Below are 24,615 nucleotides of genomic sequence, written 5' to 3'. Positions count from 1 at the left end.
CCCCCTCAATATCCCTTTGGGTGCCCCCTGAGTCCCTTTGAGTGCCCCCAAATCCCTTTGGGTACCCCCAGTTCCCTCTGGACCCCCCCCTTCCTTCTCTCCCCCCCCCCCTCAGCGTCCACCCCAGCCCCCATTAACCCCCCCCCCCTCCCATTTTCAGGCCCCTTTGAATGACCCCCCCCCCTTATCCCCCCCCCTTCCCCAAAATCCCCGTCTCCCTTAAGGGCCCCCCGCCAGCTCTGTCCCCCCCCCCCCCCCCGTGACAGGCGTCCCCAGCTGCCACCACCATGGCGGAGACGTGAGTGTCCCCCGGGGGGCTTGGGGGGGGGGAGGTCCCAAAGTCCCTCTGTGACAACACCCATGCCCCCCCCCCCCAAAAAACCCCTTAGGGTGCCCTCGGTGGAGGCGTACGAGGCCGCCCTGGTGCTGAGCGGGGTGGGGGACGCCCTGGGGTACCGGGGGTCCCGCTGGGAGTACTGCACCTCGGGGCCCCAGATCCACGCCGAGCTGGCCCAGCTGGGGGGGGCTCGGAGCCATCGTCCTCGAGCCCCCCGAGTGGCCCGTCAGCGACGACACCGTCCTGCACCTCGCCACGGCCGAGGGGCTGGCCACCGGTAACGGGTTGGGGGGGGGGGGGGGGGGGGGGGGGCGTGGGGACCCCCAGACCCATTTTTGGGGGGGGGGGGGGGGGGGGGTAAAGGGGGGGTCCGTTTGTAACCCAGAGGCATTTTGGGGGGGTGTCTGAGGGGTAAGGGGGGGGGGGGTCCCTTTTGTGCACCAGACCTATTTGGGGGGGGGGCTGGGGGTAAGGGGGGGGTCATTGTGTACCCCAGACTCATTTTGGGGGGCGGTCTGGGGGGTAATGTGGGGGTCGCTCTGTACCCCAGACCCATTTTGGGGGGGGTTGTGGGGGATAAGGGGGAGGGGGGTGTCTTTTGTGCCCCAGAGCCATATGGGGGGGGGGGGCAATTTGGGGGGGGGGGGGGGGGGTCCTTTTTGTACCCCAGAGCCACACTGGGGGGGGGGGGGAGGTCCTTGGGGGGTGGTGTAAGGGGGGGTGTGGGGGGGTCCCCTTTGTATCCCAGTTCCACTTTGGAGGGTCCCTGGGGGGTATTTGGGGGGGGAGGATCCCCAATATACTCATGGCGGGGGGGGTCGGGGGGATCCTTTTCCCTTTATTTTAGGGGGAGGGTCCCCAGTTCCCCCCCCCCCCAATTTGGGGTGCCCAGGTGGGTCCCCTCTCATTTTGGGGATATTGTGGGCGGGATCCTCCTTCCCCTCCAATTTTTCTTTTTTTTGGGGGGGTGTGGGGGGGGGGGGTCCTTGGGGGGGGGGGGTGATCTCCCTCTCCCCCATTCATGGGGGGTCCCCACTGTCCCCCCCTCCCCCCCCAGGCCTGGAGGGGGAGCCCCTCCTGCAGGAGCTGGCTCGCCGCTACGTGGCCGCCATGGGGGACATGGAGGGGCGCAAGCCGGGGCCCACCAGCATCCTGGGTGCGTGGGGGGGGTTATTGGGGTGGGGGGGGGGAGGTGTTGGGGGGGGGGGAGCTCACCCCAAATCCCCCCCCCCCCCTCCAGGCACCTCGCAGCTGCGGCCTGGGGAGCCCCAGGGGTATCGCATCCCCTTCAACCCCACCGGCACCGGCTGCGGGGCCGCCATGCGCAGCCTGGCCATCGGCCTCAGGTGGGGGGGGCACGGGGGGGGGGTCAGGGACATGGGAGGACAGGGATGGGGACGGGGGGGGACATGGGGGGGGGGGGGGTCAGGGACATGGGACATGGGGGTGATGGGGGGCATGGGGGGGGCATAGGGGGGGACATGGGGGGGTCTGGGGCATGGGAGGACAGGGATGGGGACACGGGACAGGGATGGGGACATTGGGGGCATGGCAGGGGGGCGTGGGGACAGGGGTGGGGACATGGGGGGGGTCAGGGACAGGGCCATGGGGGTGACAGGGATGGGGACATGGGGCGGGGTTCAGGGAGGTGGGGGGGGGGACAGAGACATGGACATGGGGGGGGGAGGGACAGGGATGGGATTATGGGACATTAGGGGTGGGAACATGGAGGGGGCTGGGGGACAGGGACATGGGGGGGGTCAGGGATTGGGACATGGGGGGACAGGGATGGGGACATGGGACAGGGACATGGGGGGTCAGGGACAGGGCCATGGGGGTGACAAGGATGGGGACATGGGACATTAAGGACGGGAACATGGCGGGGGGGGGGGGGTGAGGGACAAGGACATGGGGGGGGGCAGGGATGGGGATGAGGATGTGGGATTTGGGGGAGGGGGTGACAGGGACAGGGACGTGGGGACGGGGACAAAGACAGGGCCGGGGCCACCGCAGGTACCCCCACGCCCGGGAGCTGCCGACGCTGATCCGGGTGAGCGTGGAGAGCGGGCGCATGACCCACCACCACCCCACCGGTGGGTGCCACCCCGGGGCGCGGGGACCCCCCGGGGACCCCCCCGCCCTCATCCCCTGACTCCCCCCCCCCCCCCCCGCCCCATCCCTGCAGGGTACCTGGGGGCGCTGGCCGTGGCCCTTTTTGGGGCGCTGGGGGCGCGGGGGGAGCCCCCCGAGAAGTGGGGGGCCGAGCTGCTGCGGGTGCTGCCCCAGGCGTGGGACTACGTGGAGAGCACCGGGGTGGCCGTCGGGGACAACGCCGCCGCCTGGCCCTTCTTCGGGGACGCCTGGCGCCGGTGAGGGGGTGCTGGGAGCGCTGGGAGCACTGGGAAGGGGCACTGGGAGCACTGGGAGGGGGCACTGGGAGCACCGGGAGGGGTTACTGGGAGCACCGGGAGGGGACTGGTGTGGCCGTCGGAGACAACGCCATCACCTGGCCCTTCTTCGGGGACGCCTGGCGCTGGTGAGGGGGCACTGGGAGCACTGGGAGGGGAAATGGAGCATTGGGAACACTGGGAAGGGGCACTGGGAGCACTGGGAGGGGTTACTGGGAGCACTGGGAGGGGACTGGTGTGGCCGTCGGAGACAACGCCATCACCTGGCCCTTCTTCGGGGACGCCTGGCGCTGGTGAGGGGGCACTGGGAGCACTGGGAGGGGAAACGGAGCATTGGGAACACTGGGAAGGGGCACTGGGAGCACTGGGAGGGGTTACTGGGAGCACTGGGAGGGGACTGGTGTGGCTGTCGGAGACAACGCCATCACCTGGCCCTTCTTCGGGGACGCCTGGCACTGGTGAGGGGGCACTGGGAGCACTGGGAGGGGAAACGGAGCATTGGGAACACTGGGAAGGGGCACTGGGAGCACTGGGAGAGGTTACTGGGAGCACCGGGAGGGGACTGGTGTGGCCGTCGGAGACAACGCCATCACCTGGCCCTTCTTCGGGGACGCCTGGCGCTGGTGAGGGGGCACTGGGAGCACTGGGAGGGGAAATGGAGCATTGGGAACACTGGGAAGGGGCACTGGGAGCACTGGGAAGGGGCACTGGGAGCACCGGGAGGGGTTACTGGGAGCACCGGGAGGGGACTGGTGTGGCCGTCGGAGACAACGCCATCACCTGGCCCTTCTTCGCGGACGCCTGGCGCCGGTGAGGGGGTGCTGGGAGCGCTGGGAGCACTGGGAGGGGGCACTGGGAGCACTGGGAGGGGGCACTGGGAGCACCGGGAGGGGTTACTGGGGGCACCGGGAGGGGACTGGTGTGGCTGTCGGAGACAACGCCATCACCTGGCCCTTCTTCGGGGACGCCTGGCGCCGGTGAGTGGGCACTGGGAGCACTGGGAGGGGAAACAGGGAGCATTGGGAACACTGGGAAGGGGCACTGGGAGCACTGGGAGGGGTTACTGGGAGCACTGGGAGGGGACTGGTGTGGCCGTCGGAGACAACGCCATCACCTGGCCCTTCTTCGGGGACGCCTGGCACTGGTGAGGGGGCACTGGGAGCACTGGGAGGGGAAACGGAGCATTGGGAACACTGGGAAGGGGCACTGGGAGCACTGGGAGGGGTTACTGGGAGCACTGGGAGGGGACTGGTGTGGCCGTCGGAGACAACGCCATCACCTGGCCCTTCTTCGGGGACGCCTGGCGCTGGTGAGTGGGCACTGGGAGCACTGGGAGGGGAAACAGGGAGCATTGGGAACACTGGGAAGGGGCACTGGGAGCACTGGGAGAGGTTACTGGGAGCACTGGGAGGGGACTGGTGTGGCTGTCGGAGACAACGCCATCACCTGGCCCTTCTTCGGGGACGCCTGGCGCTGGTGAGGGGGCACTGGGAGCACTGGGAGGGGAAACAGGGAGCATTGGGAACACTGGGAAGGGGCACTGGGAGCACTGGGAGGGGTTACTGGGAGCACTGGGAGGGCACTGGGGTGGCCATGGGGGACAATGGTGTGGACTGGTCCTTCTTCAGGGACACGTGGCACTAGTAAGGGGGGCACCGGGAGTGCTGGGAGGTGTTGCTGGGGATACTGGGAGTGCTTAGGGACATCCATGGCCTGGTGACCCCAATGACCCCGGTGTCCCCAGCGACCCCACAGGTACCCAAAGTCCCGGGGGCTGCTAGGGGCCCATGACCTGGTGACCCCAATGTCCCTGGTGTCCCCAATGACCGCAGTGTCCCTGTGACCCCACTGACCCCAATGTCCCCACTGACCCCGGTGTCCCTGTGACCCCACTGACCCCTGTGACCCCAATGACCCCACTGACCCTGATGCCCCCATGACCCCACTGACCCCAATGTCCCCACCGACCCCAGTGTCCCTGTGACCCCCCCCGACCACCCTGACCCCACTGACCCCAATGTCCCCACTGACCCTGATGTCCCCATGACCCCACTGACCCCAATGTCCCCACCGACCCCAGTGTCCCTGTGACCCTCCCCGACCACCCTGACCCCATGACCCCAATGTCCCCACCGACCCCAGTGTCCCTGTGACCCCCCCCGACCACCCTGACCCCATGACCCCAATGTCCCCACCGACCCCAGTGTCCCTGTGACCCCCCCCGACCACCCTGACCCCATGACCCCAATGTCCCCACCGACCCCAGTGTCCCTGTGACCCCCCCCGACCACCCTGACCCCATGACCCCAATGTCCCCACCGACCCCAGTGTCCCTGTGACCCCCCCTGACCACCCTGACCCCATGACCCCAATGTCCCCACCGACCCCAGTGTCCCTGTGACCCCCCCTGACCACCCTGACCCCATGACCCCAATGTCCCCACCGACCCCAGTGTCCCTGTGACCCCCCCTGACCACCCTGACCCCATGACCCCAATGTCCCCACTGACCGTGATGTCCCCATGACCCCACTGACCCCAATGTCCCCACCGACCCCAGTGTCCCTGTGACCCCCCCCGACCACCCTGACCCCACTGACCCCAATGTCCCCACTGACCGTGATGTCCCCATGACCCCACTGACCCCAATGTCCCCACCGACCCCAGTGTCCCTGTGACCCCCCCTGACCACCCTGACCCCAATGACCCCAATGTCCCCACTGACCGTGATGTCCCCATTACCCCACTGACCCCAATGTCCCCACTGACCCCAGTGTCCCTGTGACCCCCCCGACCACCCTGACCCCAATGACCCCACTGACCCCAATGTCCCCACTGACCCTGATGTCCCCATGACCCCACTGACCCCAGTGTCCCCGGTGACCCCAGTGTCCCCGGTGACCCCAATGTCCCTTCTGACCCCAATGTCCCCTCTGCCCCCGCTGTCCCCGCAGGTACCTGGAGTCCCGGGGGCTTCTGGAGGGCTCGGGCCCCCCGCGGCTGCCGGCGCTGCCGTCCCCGGCCGAGCGGGACGCCGAGTACCTGGGCTGGGCGCTGGGGGGGTGGCCGGGGCGCAGCGGCCACGACGCCCCCATGGTGGCCCTGGAGGCGCTGCTGGCGGCCGGCGGGTGCTGGGCCACCCTGTGTCACCGCGGGGTGCTGCACGGGGGGGACAACGACTCCACCGGCACCATCGCCGCCGGCTGCTGGGGGCTGCTGGGGGGGCTGGCGGCGGTGCCCCCCGGGCTGCACCGCGGCCTCGAGTACCGCGGGCGCCTGAGCGCCGCCGCCCGGCGCCTCCACGAGTTGGCCTGGGGGGGGGCCTGAACCCCCCTGACCCCCCCCCCCCCCCCCCCAAAACCCTGGGTCCTCAGTGTCACCCACTTGTCCCAGCAGGAAATATCGGGGGGGGGGGGGGGGGGGGGGCGGGTCCGGGGGGGTACTGGGGACTTGTGTGGGGTCCTGGGGGGCTCTGGAGGGTCCTGGGGGGATGGGATTGGTCAGCTCAGCGCCGCGACCAATCCCAGCCCCGGAGTGACGCTTGGGGGGCGGGGCCAACGGGCGGAGCCCCGCCCACTTTCGGGAGCCATGGTGACCGATAGCAATAATCCAGCCCCGCCCCTGCACGGCGCGTGGGGGGCGGGCCTCGAAGCACAAGCCCCGCCCCTTCTCCCCACTCCCCACCAATCGCAGCGCTTCCAGTCAGGGGAGGGGCCCCGGTTGGCTCCTCCCCCTTGGCCCCCTGAGAAGGGGGGTGGCAATAAAGTGGCTTTTCCCAACGGGGGGGGCGGCCGTGTTGTTGGGGGGGGGGCCCTTAGGGGGGTCCTGGGGATGTTGGGGGGGAGGTCTGGGGGCCCTTTGTGGGGTTTTGGGGGGGGTCCTGAGGATGTTTGGGGGTCCCTGAGAGGTTGGGGGGGGGCCTTAGGGGGGCCCTGGGGGCATTTGGGGGGGGGTCTGGGGGCCCTTGGTGGGTTTGGAGGGGCCATGGGGGGATTTGGGGGACCCTGAGAGGTTGGGGGGGAGTCTGGGTGTTTTGGGGGGGGCCTGAGAGGGCCCTGGGGGTTTCTGGGGGGTACTGGGGGGGGGGGGGGGGTTGGAGGGGTCCTGGGGGTATTTGGGGGGGAGTCTGGGGACCCTTGGGGGGTTTGGAGGGGCCATGGGGGGATTTGGGGGGGGGGGGTCCTGGGGATGTTTGGGGGACCCTGAGAGGTTGGGGGGGCTGGGTGTTTTGAGGGGGGGCTGAGGGGGCCCAGGGGGGCCCTGGGGGAGTTGAGGGAGTCCTGGGGGTGTCTAGGGGTGTATGGGGGGGGGGTTGGAGGCTCTGGGGGTGTTTGAAGGTGGCCGGGGGGTGTTTGGGGGGGCCCTTGGAGTGTTTTTGGGGGGGGCCCCTGAGGGCGGACCCTGGAGGTGTTTCGGGGGGGGGGAGGGGCTGGGAAGTGTTTGGGGGAAGTCTTGGGGGTTTTGGGGTGGCCCTGGTAGGTTTGAGAAGGGACCCTGAGGGGTTTTTTGGGGCCCTGAGGGGCTCGGGGGGACCCTGTTTTTTTGGGGGGAGGGAGTCCCTGGAGGATGGAGGTGGGGGGGCTGGGGGTGTTTGGGAGGGGGCCCCGGGAGGATTTAGGGGGGGGCTGAGAGGATTTTGGGGGGTGCTGAGGGTGTTTGAGGGCGGTCGGGGCGGGGGGGGGGGGGGGGGGCGGGACACACTGATGGTGTTTGTGGGGGCTCTGGTGGGCTTCTGTGGGGTGTTTGGGGGGGGGAACCCTGTTTTTTGGGGGGAAGGCCTGGGGGGTGTTTGGGGGGGACCCTAAGGGGTTTGGGGGGGGGGGGCTAGATCTTTTTGGGGGTCCCCTGGGGAGTTTTGGGGGCCCTTGGGGGTGTTTGGGGGCAACTTTTATGGGGTCGACACGCCCTGGAGGCGCCTCACGCTCCTCCCCCTCGCTGAGGCGGCAGCTCTCAGCCAATCACCGCGCGGCCGCCGCCTGCCGCGCTTCCTGACTGGCTGCCGCTTGCCGCCTCCAGCCGTGACCAGCCAATCAGGAGGTAGGATTTTCCCGCCCTCCCACCCCCTCTGTCGCCCTTCCCAGTGCCCACAAAATGGCGGCGCTTGCGGGCTGAGGCGTCGAAGATTTGCTGGTGCCTCGTCCACGTCTCCCAGCCCTGCTGCAGCCTCCCCGACCCGCCTATTTCACCGTTGTCAGCCTTCTTAGTCTTTTTTTTTCTTCATTTTCTTCTTTTCTTTGGTTGTGGGGGGCTGGAGGGCAGCGCTGTGAGCAGAGGCGTCCCCTCACGGAGGCTTTCCCCACACATTTGTTGTTTCCTTCACCAAAAAATAACCCTTGGGGTGGTCTCTGGCTGGGGAGGGACTGTTAAAATGTGTGGGGAAAAAAAAAAAAAAAACAAACCACCATTTGGGGAATTAAACTCTTTTGAAGACCCAAATCTGCTGGGTTTGGTCCAGACCCCCAGGCTGTGGCGCCTCGCTGAGCCACATTTGTCATTTTTGTGAGCGAAATGCTGAGAAAGGCAAAGAGGGAGAGGATGAGAAAGGAGGTCACCTTCTGCTTAGGGTGGTTTTCTTCGCTTTTGCTTGTTCTGGGTTATTTCTGGCTGCGTTTGCCGGCTGCCCCAGCTGCTCCTCCCCACGCAGGGCAGATCCAGCCTTGGGGAGCCAAAAGTTGTGATTTTGGGGGAGGGAAAAAAAATAAATAAACACAAAAACTGGCTCTGCCATTTACAGCCCTCCATGTCCATACCCAGCACCAACTATTCTGTAGCTTTTCCAAGTCAGCAATGAGTGGAAAAACCCTTTATTGACCCATTTTGCTTCCACTGAACGGGGCTTTGCTTGGCAATAGGAATACGTAGAGAAACGTTAAGGATGTACAAACATTTTGCCTAAAAGGGATGGGGGTGGTGGGGGGGAAGACTTCAATGTGCTGCTGGTGACGTCGGTGTCTTTGCGTTTGGGTTGGCGCAGTGACGCTGGGGTTTAAAAATAATTTTGAAGAACCGGAGCAGGTGACAGATTTGTGCCGTGTTGTGTAATTTAGGGGGAAAAAAAAAATTACAGAAAGCCCAGCGTGTGGCTGGGTCTGGCTTCAGTGATGCTGATCAGCTCCCTGCTGGCAGTGGGGACCTTCTCTGGGTCCTGGGGACAGCAGGACCCCTGGGTGTTCGTGGCAGGATAGCACCTCCAGACATGGTGTCTGCCCCTAATTTTGGGGCCATTCCTGCCCCAGACCATTGATGAGTGTCCTGAGGTCCCTGTCCCTTGTGTCCCAGCCCGCCTGGGTCCCTTGATGGCTGTGCAAAAAACCAGGGTTTACTGTTGGTGGTTAAAGGTTTATGGTTTGGGTTTAGGGATGTGGTTTGGATTTGGGGCTGTTACTTTAGTTTGGGGTTTGGGTTAGCAGTTAGGGTTGAGGAAAGGTAGGGACTAGGACAGTTAATAACAAAACATGAGGGGTGAGCTCATATAAAGAACAGAGAATCGAGGGCATTGCGTGAGCTTCACCTTCGGCCAAGCAAGAATCGGTTTGGCTGCTTGAAACGTGCAAGGGGGGCAATGAGTGAGGACAGAGGCCGAATTTCTTGCGGCATCTCGTGTTCTGCTGACCCCAGTGTTTTCCCATACACGTTTAGAGAAGATTGAAATCCGAGGACAAGAGGGTCTGATGAAGGGAGGAGAGATTTGTGAGCGCTGGTTTGAAGAGAATCACTGCTAAATTGGTACAGCACAGAAACGGGGTCTGGCCGAGTAGATCCTTAATGAATGGGGAATTGAGTGGCGAACAAACCCGATGTATTATTGTATTATGTATTAAAGCGAGACTTGGAGGAGGAGGATGAGCTCCTCAAACTCCAACCCAAACTTTAACACTCTCTCTAACCAAACCAACCTCGCAAGGCCAACAGCAGGCATGGAACCACGTCTGTAATATTTCAGGCTGAGATTACCCTGGTAACAGCATTAGAAAAACAAAGAGAAAAAAGAAATGTGCTTATCACAGGACAGATGGATGCTCATCCTGCTCACCGCGTCGGTGCTGGTTCATCACACAGGTCAGACTCTGGGGTCAGAGAAACCACGCTTCAGGTCCCCTGAGCTCTATCAGCTATTTCTCTGTTGTCTCAAGCCTTTCCAAGCTATCCCGGCTGTGGATAGGGTATTTCTCACACCATTATGCCTTGGAGTAGTTCTGCCTCGCCCAGTCCCTTCCCATATTTATGAACCTACACCTCTCACAGAACAAAACCGCCCTGCAGTGCCTGGGTTTGTCCGTGGCTGCTCCAACGCACCACAAAATTGCTCTTTGGAGCCTTTCTGACCGTTGGGTCTTTGCATCTGGCTGGGAAATGCTCCTGTTTTCCTGGTCCTGACTTCGTTGGGTATCATAAAAAGGCAGACGGGAGGTTGCTGGATTATTCACGGGGTTTCAGGATAAGAAATCAAGGGCTGCGTGAGCCTCGCATGAGGACAGGGGATGTTCTCCTGGCAGGGTCATTTGTGCTCTTGGCCATAAAGCCACCCAAGGGCTCAGACGTCCATTTTTCAGACATTGGAGCCCCTTCATAGAATCACAGAATATTCTGGATTGGAAGGGACCCACAAGGATCATCGGGTCCAACCTGCTCCTTACTTTGTGTTTGTGTAGGTGCCATAAAACATGGGTTCTGTAAAAATAACGTTAAATTTGTTCCGTTCGATCAAAGCAACGAATATTACTTATTCCAGTTACAGCAAAATATGCGTGGAAATACTTTTTCATCTTTTATTTCAGGTAACTTTTCTTTAACCTAAAGTGTTCCTTGTCTTCACCAACGTGATCTGACTGTAGCTAGCCCCGCTTTAAGAAGGGCTTTGGTTTAGAGTCAGGAGAGGACTCCACAAATCCTTTCCAACCTAAATTACGCACTGATTCTGTTCACAGATACTCATCTCCACTACCATCACACAAAAGCATAACTACCCACGAGGAATGTACAGCATCTGCTCCATTTCTCTTCTTTTTGTTACAATTAACACATCTTTAATTAGAATCTTGTTCTTTAGGAGCATCTTCACGTTCCATGTGTACACGCTAACAGGTGGTTTGGTTCGGCTGCCGTTAGGCAGTGACTCGCTATGTGTTGTCTGCTGATGGAGTCTAAAACGGGGATTCAATACTGCTTGAGGATCTCTGGAACTGGGAATCTGTTGAGTTTTGGGAACCCCTTCTCCTTCTCCAGAGCTTTGGAGTGAAACCACGACGCCTTCTTGAACCTTCCTGCGCGTCTCCAAGCGGAGCTTTCTCTACAAGACCTTGCTGGGTGCGAACTGGCGTGGCCGCAGCACCAAGTGTCGGAGTTGGACCCCCAGGGGCCTCCTCCACCTTGACACTCCCATGAGGAGCAGGCAAGGGGTGAGCAGCAGAGAGGTGAGGGTGCAGAGGAGCCTCTGCTCTTGCTGCAAAGCGAAGTTAAACACGGGCAGGATGCGAAACACCCGTCGGCGTGGGAGCTGCAGGCTTGAGAAATCGAGGTGGTGTAGTCACTTTGCTCCAGTTTGGGGCATGTTGGGTGCAGATGGTAAATCCGAGTGCTTGTGCAGAGTTGGAGAATGCAGAATTGGCGTCTGCAGGTAGAAACAAATCGGATTAAGATATTCTCCTGTGGTTATCAAGTAACGAGGAGGCTGGTCAGCGACGGAAACTGAGCAAACCGCCCGCAGGAAAAGCCTGGACTGGTGCCATGTACCGAGTTAATCCTCTCCCCTCGTAGGCAGTTTTGCTTTACTGGGATTAATTACCTGGACTTAAGGAAAATTATGTGGAGGGACAAGGCAGACGCGAGCGTTCTGCGCTGTAATGATCCCCGTGGTGTATTTGGTGCCAAGAGGAGGCTGCGCAGAGAAGTCAGAAGCGGCTCTGAATGTTACTGAAGGCTTAATGAGGCCCAGCACTGGGACCGATTCCCCGTGGTCTCGTTAGTGCAGGTAATTGCCAGCTGCGACCACAGGTAGGCTAAGCGCAGGGGGCTCTGGTGCTGGCTGAAGCCTTGCTGGGTTTTACAGAGCAATCCTGTGCCTTGGGGGTGAGATCCCGGCCTCCGCTCGAGGCCCCTTGCGCCACAGCTGACCGGTTTCACCGCGGTGCTGCCCTTTCAGGGCTCTTTGTTCCTCTGCGTGTCACAGAATTGTCCGAGGTTGGAAGGGAGCTCTGAAGATCACCCAGTCCAACCCCCTCTGCCCAGCAGGATCACCTAGAGCACATTTCACGGGATGGCACCCGGGCGGGTTTTGAAGATTGCCGGAGAAGGAGACTCCACAAGCCCTCTGGGCAGCCTGTCCCAGTGCTCTGTCACCCTCCCAGTACAGAAGCGCCCCCTCACATTGAGCCAGAGCCTCCTGGGCTTCAGTTTGTGCCCAGTGCCCCTCGTCCTGTCGCTGGGCACAACCGAAAAGAAACCTGCTCCGTTCTCTTGACACCTTCCCTCAGATATTTATACACGCTGGTGAGACCTTCTCAGTCTCTTCTCTCTGTCTTCTCTTTTCCAGGCTAAACAGGCCCAGTTCCCTCAGCCTGTCCTCGTTTAACAGGTGTTCCAGTCCTCTAATCAAGCCACCTCGAGAGGTGGGGCGTCTGCGGGAGACTTGCGGGGATTTGGGAGTGAGGAAAGAGGGCGAAGAAAGCAGGAGGTGAAGCGAGGGACGTGGATGGCGACCTCTGGGGGCACGGCCCGAAACATGAGCAGGAAAATTGGCCTCTGTGTTCAGCCCTTCCTGGATGGTGGCACCGAGGGGATCCTGAGGAGGTTTGGGGGCAGTAGGAAGCCAGGAGGAGTTTTGTTGGCCACTCTTCGTCATCGTGGAGAAAAGGAGAGGACTGGAATAAAGGCAGCATCACCCCAGCCTCCAAGAAAGGGGCAGGAAGCGGGACCCAGGAGCCTCGCCTCCATCCCTGGGAAGGTTTTGGGGGCGGCTCGTCTTGGGTGGCCTCTCACAGCGCATGGAGGCGATCAGGAGTGCTCAGCGTGGCTCCACCGAGGGGGAATCGTGGCTAGCCAGCCTGAAAGCCTTCTGCCTCCCATGAAATCCTTGCGATGAAGCTTGGGGATGGAGGAGCGGGCAGTGGGGTGGATCGAGGGCTGGTTCGGTGGTGGTGTCCCCCTTTTGTTCAACTCCTTCATCCACCACCTCGCTGAAGGAACGGAGACGTCCTGTAGCCGGAGCTCTAGCTGGATATGAGGAAACATTTCTGTACCGTGAGGGTGACAGGGCGCTGGCACGCGCTGCCCAGAGAGGCTGTGGTGCCTCCTTCTCTGGAGATCCTCATAAACCCAGCTGGGTGCGATCCTGAGCAGCGTGCTCTGGGCGACCCCGCTTGGTGGTGGCGGTCCGGGTGATTTCCAGAGCTCCCTTCCAACGCTTCTGGGATTCTGTGGAGGTGCACGAGGATCCTGCCTGCGAGGGAGGGCTGAGAGCCCGCGTCCCGGGGCTCCTGCGGGTGCTGCGAGGGTCTGCGGCCCCTCTCTAAGGATTTCATCCGTGTGGGCCAGCCCAGGTATGTAAAGCAGGGACCGTTCTCCGTCTCCAGGGGCATTAGAGCCTGGTGGTCAGTCCCAAATGCACCCCTGGGTCTCCAGCAGGTCCCAAGGTGCCGGAGTAGAGCGCTTTGCTCCTGGAAAAGCTGCTTGTGCCTGTGTTACCAGCTTTCAAAGAACAGGAGAGTCTTCAGGCACTGCAGGTAAAATGGGGAGATTGTTTTGTTCCAGAAAGCTCTGAGAGCCCGCTCTGACCCGGTGGAGGTGTCCACTTTGAGGGGTTTCAGGAGAGAGCAGCCCCGTTCCTCACTAGAAGTGAGCTGAAGTGAGTAGGACGTCACTAGAAGTGAGCTCAGCAGTTGTGTAGGAGCACGAGCACCACAAATTGCCGTGACGTGATGGTGACAGTGAATACAACGGTGGCGATAAACACAACGTCACTGACAACAAAAATGCTGGTGGTGCCACCGACGGAGGAACAGCGAAGCAGAAGCCAGGGATGTGACGCCCCCGACTAATTTGCAGAGCGAGTCGGGAAGTTGGCACCGCTGAGGAATATCCAGGAGCTCATTTTCCTGATGGCATCCTTGAGCTCCTGGTTCCTCAGGCTGTAGATGAGGGGGTTGAGCGCCGGAGGCAGCACCGAGTAGAGGACGGCCACCACCAGGTCCAGGGGTGGCGAGGAGATGGAGGGGGGCTTCAGGTAGGCGAACGTGGCCGTGCTGATGAACAGGGAGACCACGGCCAGGTGAGGGAGGCACGTGGAGAAGGCTTTGTGCCGGCCCCGCTCAGAGGGCATCCTCAGCACGGCCCTGAAGATCTGCACATAGGACACCACGATGAAAATAAAACACCCAAAGGCGAAAGAGACCCCGACCACGAGAAGCCCGACCTCCCCGAGGTAGGAGTTGGAGCAGGAGAGCTTGAGGATCTGGGGGATCTGGCAGAAGAACTGGTCCAGGACATTGCCTTGGCAGAGAGGGAGTGAAAATGTGTTGGCGGCGTGCAGCAGAGCGTGGAGAACTCCACCACCCCAGGCAGCTGCTGCCATGGTGGCACAGGCTCTGCTGCCCAGGAGGGTCCCGTAGTGCAGGGGCTTGCAGATGGCCACGTAGCGGTCGTAGGCCATGATGGTGAGGAGATAAAGCTCTGCTGATATCAGAAAGGAAAAGAGGAAGAGCTGGGCTGCGCACCCCCAGTAGGAGATGGCCCTGGTGTCCCACAGGGAGTTGGCCATGGCTTTGGGGACAGTGGTGGAGATGGAGCTGAGGTCGATGAGGGCGAGGTTGAGGAGGAAGAAGTACATGGGGGTGTGGAGGCGGTGGTCGCAGGCTACGGCGGTGAGGATGAGGCCGTTGCCCAGGAGGGCAGCCAGGTAGATGCCCAGGAAGAGCCCGAAGTGCAGGAGCTGCAGCTCCCGCGTGTCTGCGAATGCCAGGAGCAGGAACTCGGTGGTGGAGCTGCTGTTGGACATCTGCTTCTGGGCACAGCGACCTGCCCAAAGACAGAACGACAGCAGAAAGTTAGAAAACACCTCTGGGAGCAAAACCCACTAGAAAAACCAGCCCGGGCTACCTCTCCCTATTTCAGAAGACCTTCAGCAGGTCCCTTTCATGATTTCTGGATGGTTCCTTCCAGGAATCCCACTTAGATCGGGGGACACGGTGGAAGAGCTGGCCCTGCCCTACAGCCATGGGTAAATAGGAACGCGGGGTGCTCTTGGGTTAGATCCTGGCGCCAAATTGCTTCCCAGCGTGGTTGCTCCCACTCCAGCCGACTGCAGAGCAGCCCTGCGTTTTTTGTTGTCGGTGGTGGTGGTTTCTGTTGTGTTCTCTTCTGGTACCCCCCACCTCAGCTGCGGAGGATTTTCGGGCAGAAATCCTGGCATTGTGCACTCCGCATGGAATTCTGTGGGTCCCGAGAGGAAAGGTGCGAGGAGAGCTGCCTGGCCGCCCCATACTGCACGGGTTGGAGCCGGAGGGGGACTGCGCTCATATGTCCCCCCAAAAAAGAACCTGGATGGTGCCGAGAGTGTAGGAATCTGGGCTCAAAGCACCCAGCTCCAGTCTCCTCGCCCTGCCTCGTCATACCCAAAGGAGAGCTCAGCTCTCAGCACAAAGCCCCCGGGTCAGGAGGGTGCTTGGGTGCCTTTCTTCCATGCAGCTGAATCCCCAACCCCATAAGGGGTGGGAGAAAGAAGAAGGGCAGCAGGGCCACGAGGAGGGGAAATGTCAATGGCTTCCTGCTGGTGGCGGAGGCTCCAGCCTCCAACCAACTCTTCCTTGACTTGAATTGACCCTGAGGGGAGCACAGTGGCGGTGCTGGTGCTGGCCGTGGGCTGAGCAGAACCTAGGAGCTGCGTCGTGCTCTCAGTGCGATGCCCTAGGAGGCTCCTGTCTTAAACCAACCGCTCCATTTCCATCCCTGTGGGGCAGGGAAGGGAAAGCAGAGACCCTAAAAAAACTCCTCGCTTTTCAGCCAACCCCTCTGATGCTGCTCTGGACCGTGCCCTTCTCCACCACAAAGAAACAAAACTTTTCCCATCTGTGCTGCGGGATACTCGTGCCCTGCTCTGCTGCCGCAGACCTACCACGTCGAAAGACGCGACGTCTCCTCTCCTCTTCCCTTAACCTCTCTCTTTTCTCTCTTTTATCTCCTCTGCCTGTGTCCCCTGCAGGCAGAGCCCCCAGCCTCGCCATGCGGAGGAGCCGCTCATCTCTGCAGCGCTGCGGCTTCCCTCTGGCTCGGGATTGCTTTCTCTGCCCCTCGAGATGTCCCTGGGGCTCCAGAAGGAGCCTGCAGGGAAACAAGCCGACAACAAACAGGTAATCCCCGGTGCAACAGCCGCCCTCGGCTGGGGAGATGTGCTTCTTCCCAGCAGTGTGGTTTCTTCTATCAGAGAAAAACAAAAGAGCTGGGCACGAGAATCGCTTTTCTGCCCCGTTATCAGACAGGACGGGCAGGGCTCCCATTTCTCTGTACTGAGTCAATCACAGAATCATAGAATGGCTTGGGTTGGAAGGGACCTCAAAGATTTCCAACCCCTGCCATAGGCAGGGATGCCACCAACAAGGTCGGGTTGCCCAGGGCCTCATCCAGCTTGGCCCTGAACACCTCCAGGGATGGGGCATCCACAGCCTCTCTGGGAAACCTGTCCCAGTGCCTCACCACCCTCTGAGTGAAGAATTTCTTCCTCACCTCTAATCTAAATTGTGGTATGATTTGTAGCCTTCTCTACCAAGTGACCCAAAAGAACAATTCCAATCAGGAACCCGAGCAACGAGAAGCCTTTGAGCGAATTAAGCAGGAGATCGTTCACGCAGTAGCCCTTGGGCTAGTTCAGGTAGGACAAAAGGTTTAAAAAAAAATAAAAAAATGTGCTTTACACCAGAGGCAGGGAGAATGGCCCCACCTGGAGCCTCTGGCAGAAAGCACCGGGGGAGATTTGAGGTCAGCCCCAAGGATTTTGGAGTCTGGGATGAAGAGGATCTGAAACCAACCAAAAAAACAAAGAGATACTGGCAGCATATGAAGGGGTCCGAGCTTCTTCGGGAGTGGTTGGTGCTGCAGCACGGCTCCTCCTGGCACCCCGGCTGCAGGTGTTGAGCTGGATGTTCAAGGGAAAGGTCCCCTCTGGACATGCAGTGGTGTTGTGTGGAGTAAATGGGTCACACTGATAGCACAGCAGGCTCAAATAAGAAACACCAGTCCTCCTAGGAATCTTGGAAGTGATCGTGGACTGACCGAAAGACGAAGATTTGGGAATATCCTCACCAGAGGAGGAGGTGACACGTGCTGAAGAGGCGCCAATATACAAGAAATTAGCAGAAAACGAGAAGCCTCGTGCCCTGCTCACTGACGGGTCTGCATCATGGCAGGATATTGCTGACTGGTAAAGTCAAGTGCCTCGTGGAAAGCCCCAGGAGCTGCTTGTGCTGCTTTTGCCTCAAAGTACGCCTCTGTTCCCATACTTAACGGGACGTAAATGGGAAATAATGGGTTAAATAATAAATAATAAATTAATAAATTAAATAGTAATAAATAATAAATTCCCCCTCCCATAGTGAGGAGTGGTCTTGGAATACTGTCTCGTTGGGTGTAGGGTGAGTGCGATCAGGAGGTGGTTTGTGCTCCTGGTGGTGATAGCAAGCATTGCACCGAGGTGGTTTGTTGGCAAAAAAGAGAATTCACTCTAATATTATCAAACTGATCACGCTAAAAGTTCTTAATAATAAAGATAAATTGTCCTTTAAATAGGGGGGAGATCTTAGGTTGACTTTTTAAATGTTTTGCAGCCTGGAAGTCGCCCCAGTACATAGACACGCGCGCACACCCCCAAAACGAGATGCCCATCTCCTTCGTGGTGCTGATGCAGCAGCATGTGGAGAGCAAGAGACTGGGCTCTGGTCCTTCTATGATGTTTCAGGTAACCCTGTCGTAGCAGGCTCGCTGTGTTCCATGACCTGGGCAGTGACTAATGCCTCGGGACACCAATTTACACACTGCTCTTTACTTCACAGTGGCAAAGCATTGCGGGTTGTGCAGCAGCTGGAGAAGCACCGCTCTGTTCCTTACGTCCCGTTCTGATGCAGGAAATATTCAGGTGTCAGGCAGGAGACGATCACTGCTCTATAAAGGTAAACATCACCTTTATTTCTGACTGTAAAACTGGTGATAATGAGGAGAAACTTCAATACGGGTGCTCCTGCTAAGCACTGTTCTCAGGGAGAGGGTCTTGGCTTTGATTTGTGTCGGTGTGTTGTTCTCCAGGGGTGTGGTATCTTTTATTTTCAGAAACCCTGCAGTTACTCAAAGGCACCGCTCTCCTTTCTTTGCAGGAGGCTGCACGAGCTGCATTCCGCTCTTGTGGCACAGACGGTTCTCCATTGGCAGGCCTATTTCCTCTGCAGGTAACAACGAGTAGGTGGTGGGCAGAATACGCCCCCTCTCCTGCTGCTGACCTTGGTCTCTGTCCTCTCTGTGATTTGCAGGTCCTTTATTCTCTCCCATCGCTTGGTGCCTGAGTAAATTGCTCCCGGTCTGCTCTCCCGAACTGGCCAGCAGTGAGAAGAGGAGTTACGGAGGTCTGAGAGGGTGTAAAGATGAGCTTCTGCTCCGACAGGAGCAGCCAGGGCAGGAAGACCAGGATCTCATTTCCAGCGTGTAGCGCTGGTAGAGTCCTCTGCTCGTCCTGCAAAGTGCTCCTAGAACGTGCCAGAAGGGCACTGGCGCCAGGAGGAGGTTGCAGGAACTCCACTCTGACCGTTGTTTCTCCAGGCACGATGGTTTGGCCTCGTGAAGGTGCTGAATCCCAAGATACAGAGAGCTTTCGAGTGATGAAGCTGTGCGTAGCGCTGAACAGTCCGTTTTCTGGAGGCATCCAGGGACTGAGAGATTGAGGATGTGAAGAAAAGATGCAGGGGAGATATCACAAACCACCCGGCTCTCCGAACTCTCCCCTCAGCACTACAGCAGGAAGGGAGCACGCTTGGACAGTGAGGAGTAGGAGACGCTGAAGAACAAAGAGCCCTTGCCACCGTGAGGGAAACAGCAATGGCAGCAGCTCAGGAAAACATCCTCGCTCCATCTCTCAGAGCAGAGAACAACCAGGACAAGGCAGGAGTGGGCACTGCCACGGCAGAAGGGGGAGAAACCAGCACAGAGAAAGAGCTTTGCTAGGAGAACTGAGGTGGGAGAAATAGAGCTCCTCCAACAGCCGCTACTCCTCCTCCCCTGCAACAAGAGGTGGTTGAGAGAGCCTTCCACCACTGGGATGAGGATTTTGGGGGAGTCGAGGCAAAATGATGACAGTAGGCCTCAGGGGGATTGTTAATGAAGCCACTGGCGCGCATGGCGTGAGCGACCACCGAGCAGACTGGTGCCGTGGGTTGGCAGCACCCTGGAAATAGGCGCAGAAAAGATTTGTGCCCTCAACTCTGCCCGTTCCCTCGTGGTTTATGAGTAAAAACCACACAGAAAGGGTGAAGAGGCCTGCGAAAACACGGTCAAGAAACAGAAAGAGCAAAAAGAAATATGAGAAGGTCCAGGAAAAAAAATACAGAGAGAAATCTCGAGGGAAGACGTAAAGGTAAGCAAGGTTAGAGTGTTACCAGCAAACGTTATCTGATTCTTTGCTGGGTGTTTCAGATGCGGGTCTCCAGGGCAGAAGCATTCAGTACTTGGACTAAGCTGACCATCAAAACGTGCAATTTGCCATCAAAAGCCACCGATGAGCATTTATCCAAACAATGCTAACCATCAAAAGTTGAAATTCTTGATCAATGGAATCATCCTCAAAACCAAAATCAGTCTTAAGTGGTGCAATTTCTGTACAGAATTTTACTCTACAAGAAGAAACATTTTGAAAAATCATTTTAATTTGCAGGTTCCGTTTTGAAAACATAAGCCAGCAGGATGGAAATGGTGCTCTCTTTTTCTCCCCAGCTGCCGTCGCATCCTCTCCTTTCCCCTCCAGGGATGTGCAGGTTTTCTCCACGTTGCTCTGAGGGCCCGCTTCCCATCTGTTGCCCCAGCAAGGGGAGGTTCCTTGCCATGGAGGCCATGAAGAAAGTCCTTCAGCTGGTAACATCCCCGTGATGGTCCCGCTCCCAGCAGAAGTTTGGGCTGACTGCAGAGCCACAGCTGGAAAACCTTCATCCTTGGTCTGGTGAGACCGCGTCGTGGACAAACGAGGAGTTGGTCGTCTTTGGCAAGAGTTTGTTATGTTTTTCTCCAATATCTCGCGGTCCGCTGTCAGATGGATTTCTGTAAAACAAGTGAGACTCTGAGCAAAAAAAGCTACAGGTTTTTAGGGCTCTTTGCCCACATGCGGACCCCGGGCATGGCTTCAGGCCACAACACCGAGGGCAACGCCGCCATTTCCCTCCCGCCGTTTACCCCATCACCAGACCCCGGCCAGCAGCAGGGTTCAGCTCTGCCAGGCCCACCCAAAAAGCCCCTCTCTTCCCACCAGGCCTGGAAACCAGCACCCAGCTGCAAACACACACTCTCCTCTCTGGCCAAGAGCAGCCTCCTGCTTTGTTAGGCCTTCTAAATGCTGACAACTAATGTGGCCTGGTGTGTCTGCGTGGCAACAGAAGAGAAATTGAGGGACTTGAGTCTAGCGATGGAGGAGCCAACCCACGGCTCAAAACTGAGATCTCTTTGGAGAGACCCCGCTGTCCCCGTAACTACTTTCCTCCAAGGCTTGAGCCCCCCAGAAGAACACGGATGTGGATCACGCACCTGTTTTGCCACCTCTGACGGCGTTCTTGCAACTCCGGGCAAAGCTCGGGTCACCATGGACTGGGCCATGGCGTAGGGGGTCTGGGAACAAACTTTGGCGGTTGAAGCTGCATAGACCTGGCCCCCTTGTGTGTCAGTGGCCCAAAAACAGAGGGGTAGCTGGGCTCCTTGGGCGGGCTGGGGCTGGCCTTGGAATTAGATGCTTCCATCTTCGGACGGTCTGGAAGCACGGACCAGAACTTCTCAGCCCGTAACTTCATCAGTCTTTGGGAGCTGGACCTCCCTAGCTGGAATCTGCCTCTGTCGTCGCTGGGCTCCTGAACCCTGCTGCCCTCTGAGTTTGACAAGGACAGCATGGAAACGATGGGTGTTTGTAGCGGGCCTGGGGCTTTCTGAGATTCAGGGCGCTTCACTCGCTCCGTCTGTGGCAGGGCTTCCAGGATGGATGGCTTCCTGACTTCAGGAGGGGCTTTTGCTGGTTTTTGGCCTTTGCTCTTCTGAGGTTTTGCAGATTTCACAGCCTTCGCCCGGCCCCGGTCTTGCGCCTGGTCTTTGGGCGCTGTTTTGGGCTCTTTTTTGGGCTCTTTTTTGGGCTCTTTTTTGGGCGTTGTTTTGGGCTCTTTTTTGGGCGTTGTTTTGGGCTCTTTTTTGGGCGCTGTGTCTTCCTGCAGTTGGTCGCTCAAAGGCTCATTTTCGGCATGAGGCAGCTCGGGGATCACTGGCAGCCTGCTGAAAGGACAAAGAGAAAAGAATTCATCCACCTACACCACATCTTTGGGGCCCCATCTTGTACCCCCCCCCACGCAGCGCCCGTGGCTGCAGACCCCAAACAGAGGGGCCAGCCCTGAGAAGTGGGGGGCTCCCCGCGGCGTCATCCCCCCCCCCTCCCGGAGCCTCCAGCCTCACCTGAACAAAGGCTTCTCCTTCTGCTCGGCCCTCCTCTTCCAGGGTTGCCCTTTTTCTTTAAAAACGATGGTCAAGGTGCCCGGGAAGGGTGGCAATTCAGGAAGTTTCTCTGGAATCGGGAAGGAGAGATGTCAGAAGAACATTTCTGTGATTCTGCTGTACCCGGGACACGGCGGGTGCTGAGGCCTCCTCCTGTGGTGTCCCAGAGGCCGCTGTGCTCCCCTCACAGCCTCCATCTCCAGGTGCCTTGGCCCTCTTTGGCACCAGCCTCACCCGGCTCATTTTTAGGCCATGACATGGTTTTGGGGCCAAGTTCTGGGACAGAGGAGCTGGGTACAGCCAATTTTAGGGGGTGTTCCAGATCCCCGACCTCCTGCAGCACCCAGGGCCGGGCACCTTGGGCACATCACACACGGGGGCTCCATTTTGGAGGCCCGGAGACGAGAGGCTGTGCTGAGCTGGCATGAAGCTGTGGCACAAGAGGAGCCAGCAGCCGCTTTGCGTCTCTTACCTTGGCTGGGAGACGACAACACAGCCCGTTCTTTCTCCTGCCTGTTGTCCCTGCGGGCCTTGAGACGCTCTCTGGGTGATAGTTGGGGCACTTTGTCCATTTTAAAGCTGGAAAAAGAAGAGATCGGCGTGACCCAGGGCACCACCACTCCCCACGCTCACCCGCTCAGGGAGACGTTTTCGCGTTGCCGTAAAGGCCCCATCCCCAAGGACTGTCCTGGGAAGAGGGGTCGCCCTGCAAAGAAGCCCAGGCCTCGATGGGAAGGAGGCGTTGCCTCAGTTCCTCCATCTGTCAGGTCAGATCCACCTCACTGGCTGGGCACCCATGGGTGCAAGGAGCAAACGCTACCGAACAGGAGCAGCGGCCACAGCCGCAAACATACTCACTCGGGAAAGACGATGACGCGGCCAGAGAAGGTCAGGGAGGCCACGGGTTCCAGCCGCGACACCACCATGTCCATCAGCTGGGGGTCCTGCAGTGGAGGAGCATGGAGATGGCAAATGTCCTCTGCCTGGCCGAGGCACTCGGTCCCGGAGGAGCCCAGGGCAGCGGGAGCCGGCAGGACCGCAGCTCTTGGCCACCCCAAGAGGTTGGCCAAGAGATCCAGCCCAAGAGGTACGGGTGGGCCAAGGGCAGGCATTGCTACTGCACCCTTGTGAGGCTGCCCAGGCCGTGGGGAAAACAAAACCCTCACCTTGAAAACAGCCTTCTGAAGGCTCCCCTTTGGTGACAGGCTCTCCAAGAAGTTGTAATAGAACTTGATTTCCACCCTCGTGCCTTCGATGAGGAGCACCCCCATGTCCTTCAGGACGAGGGCGATGTTCTCGCCCTTCCCCAGGCAGTGAGAGATGAGGGATGTGGTGCTTCGGATGCAGCCCTCCACCTTCTTCCAGGACACGGAGGCAGCAGCAGCCACCTCACCAAATTTGAGGGGTTCCAGCTCCTTATGGCCTGGAAAACCAAACAAGAGGGATGGAGTCGGTCACCAGCGGCCCTTCCCCGCGTGTTCCCCAGGTGCTGCTCATTGCAGTCATCGCCCAGAAAGGCCTCGGTTTGGGACCTGCTCCGTGCAGGGGACACTTTGCTTTTTTTGGGGAAGCATCTAAGATCCAGGGAGGGGATCATCCATGCAGCAAGGGATTCATGCGTCCTCTTACCTGGCAGGTACTCCTTGTCGTTTGTGAGGTTGTGGGCAACGACGAGGTTCCTGGCCAGGCGAAACGTGGGCCACTGCACCGTCAGGGACTTGTTCCCATCCTCGACCCGTTTGGAAACAACGTCAAAGCAGCCAAGAGCGGGAATTCGGACGCCCTGCACGTGGAAGAGAACGGAAGGGCCGAAGGTTAAGGATCATCTGGAGGTGGTCCCATCCAGGGACGGTGCTTCAGGTCCTGCTGTGCCCTTCCCGCTGTTGGGAGCCAGGCTGAGGGGATCCAGGGGCTTCCAGCGACTGGGATCAGCCCTGAGATACCACACCACCTACCACAAGCAACACCGCACTTGTGCGATACCTATTGGCTCCTGGGTGGGGCCTTTTGGGGTGAGTTTCCTGCTTTTGAGGAGGGGAACAAGGACGACGTGGGTGCCAACCCACCTGGCGCAGCTGGAGGTGCTCCTGGATGTAGACAGACACTGCATCCCAGACAGATGATCGCTCTGGAAGACAAAGAAAATCAGGTCACGCTCTGCATCTGGTGGCTGCCACCCTCCCAGCACCCCCAGCCCCGTGTTTTGGTGGCAGATGAAAAGAGCCATCACATCTCCGGCCCCAAACAGAGACTCCCCGGAGGTGACCGCAGAGCCGGGTCCCCCCCACGGAAAGCCCCAGACACGGGGGTCAGCCACACTCCTGCGGTGCTGGGGGTGCCCGTACCTTGGTCAGTGACACCTGGCATCGCGGAGATGTGCTCCATCGCGCTGCTCTCTGGGAAGCCTAACGTGGTACGCCTCGTGCAAGCAGGTTGCTCCTTGCTGGCAACAGCCACCTGGGAGCTCATCCTGCCCGAACGTCTCTGTACCGCTGTCGCAGGCACAGCCTCTTTTATACGGTCATGTCACAGTGATATCTGTGACATCACGGTGACACGGCCAGTGCTGGCTGTTGCCCGCAGTGACGCCGGCACCAAGCGCCCGCTGCCTGCCCAAGCACCTCTGTGCTGGGAGGAGGACATCAAAGAGTTGTGGGTAATCGTAGAAGTTGTAGAATTGTAAGAACTGTAGAAACTGGAATCATAGAATTGTAGAACTTGGAATCATAGAATTGTAGAAATCAGAAAAGAATTTTAGGACTGTAGAAACTGTAGGCTTGCGGAAGTCAGAAAAGAATCGTAGAAATAGAACTGTAGAATCATAGAAATCATAGAATCCCAGAACTGTAGAAATCGTAGAAGTCACAGAATCGTAGCATCGTAGAAGTGAGAGAAATGCTCACTGCTCTTGGTTTGGCCATGAACTTGGGGCTTGAACTGCGTCGAGGCCTTGGGGCGAGAAGCTGGGAGAGGACTCTGCTGGGACAACTGGCCCAAACTGAGCCTGGGGCTCTGGAGAAGAGAATTTGGCCCCTGTAAATATGCTGTGGACCAGCAGGAGAGGCTTTGGGCCCTAAAAAACCAGATTTGGACCAAAACTGGTGGCTTTAGACCCTCAAACTGAGACTTTGGTCTTTCAGAATTAATGTTTAGACCAGAAAAAT

At 59.1% G+C, this 24,615-nt stretch overlaps 1 protein-coding gene and 1 pseudogene across 1 annotated transcript; one reads left to right on the top strand and one right to left on the bottom strand.

The window, feature by feature from the left end:
- Positions 1–287: 287 nt before the first annotated feature.
- LOC118261317 (ADP-ribosylhydrolase ARH1-like) lies at positions 288–6,070 on the top strand. Its single transcript, XM_050716928.1, is given in 8 exon segments — positions 288–298; positions 390–519; positions 521–614; positions 1,395–1,493; positions 1,578–1,683; positions 2,351–2,430; positions 2,523–2,706; positions 5,698–6,070. Coding segments are annotated over 8 exon segments (1,077 nt in total).
- A 7,628-nt stretch (positions 6,071–13,698) lies between these two features.
- Positions 13,699–14,735, bottom strand: LOC118261316 (olfactory receptor 14J1-like; annotated as a pseudogene).
- Positions 14,736–24,615: the final 9,880 nt, after the last annotated feature.

This window comes from Cygnus atratus, unplaced genomic scaffold, assembly GCF_013377495.2.
Source record: "Cygnus atratus isolate AKBS03 ecotype Queensland, Australia unplaced genomic scaffold, CAtr_DNAZoo_HiC_assembly HiC_scaffold_52, whole genome shotgun sequence".
Lineage (NCBI taxonomy): Eukaryota > Metazoa > Chordata > Aves > Anseriformes > Anatidae > Cygnus > Cygnus atratus.
This window is presented reverse-complemented; position numbering and strand designations above follow the sequence as displayed.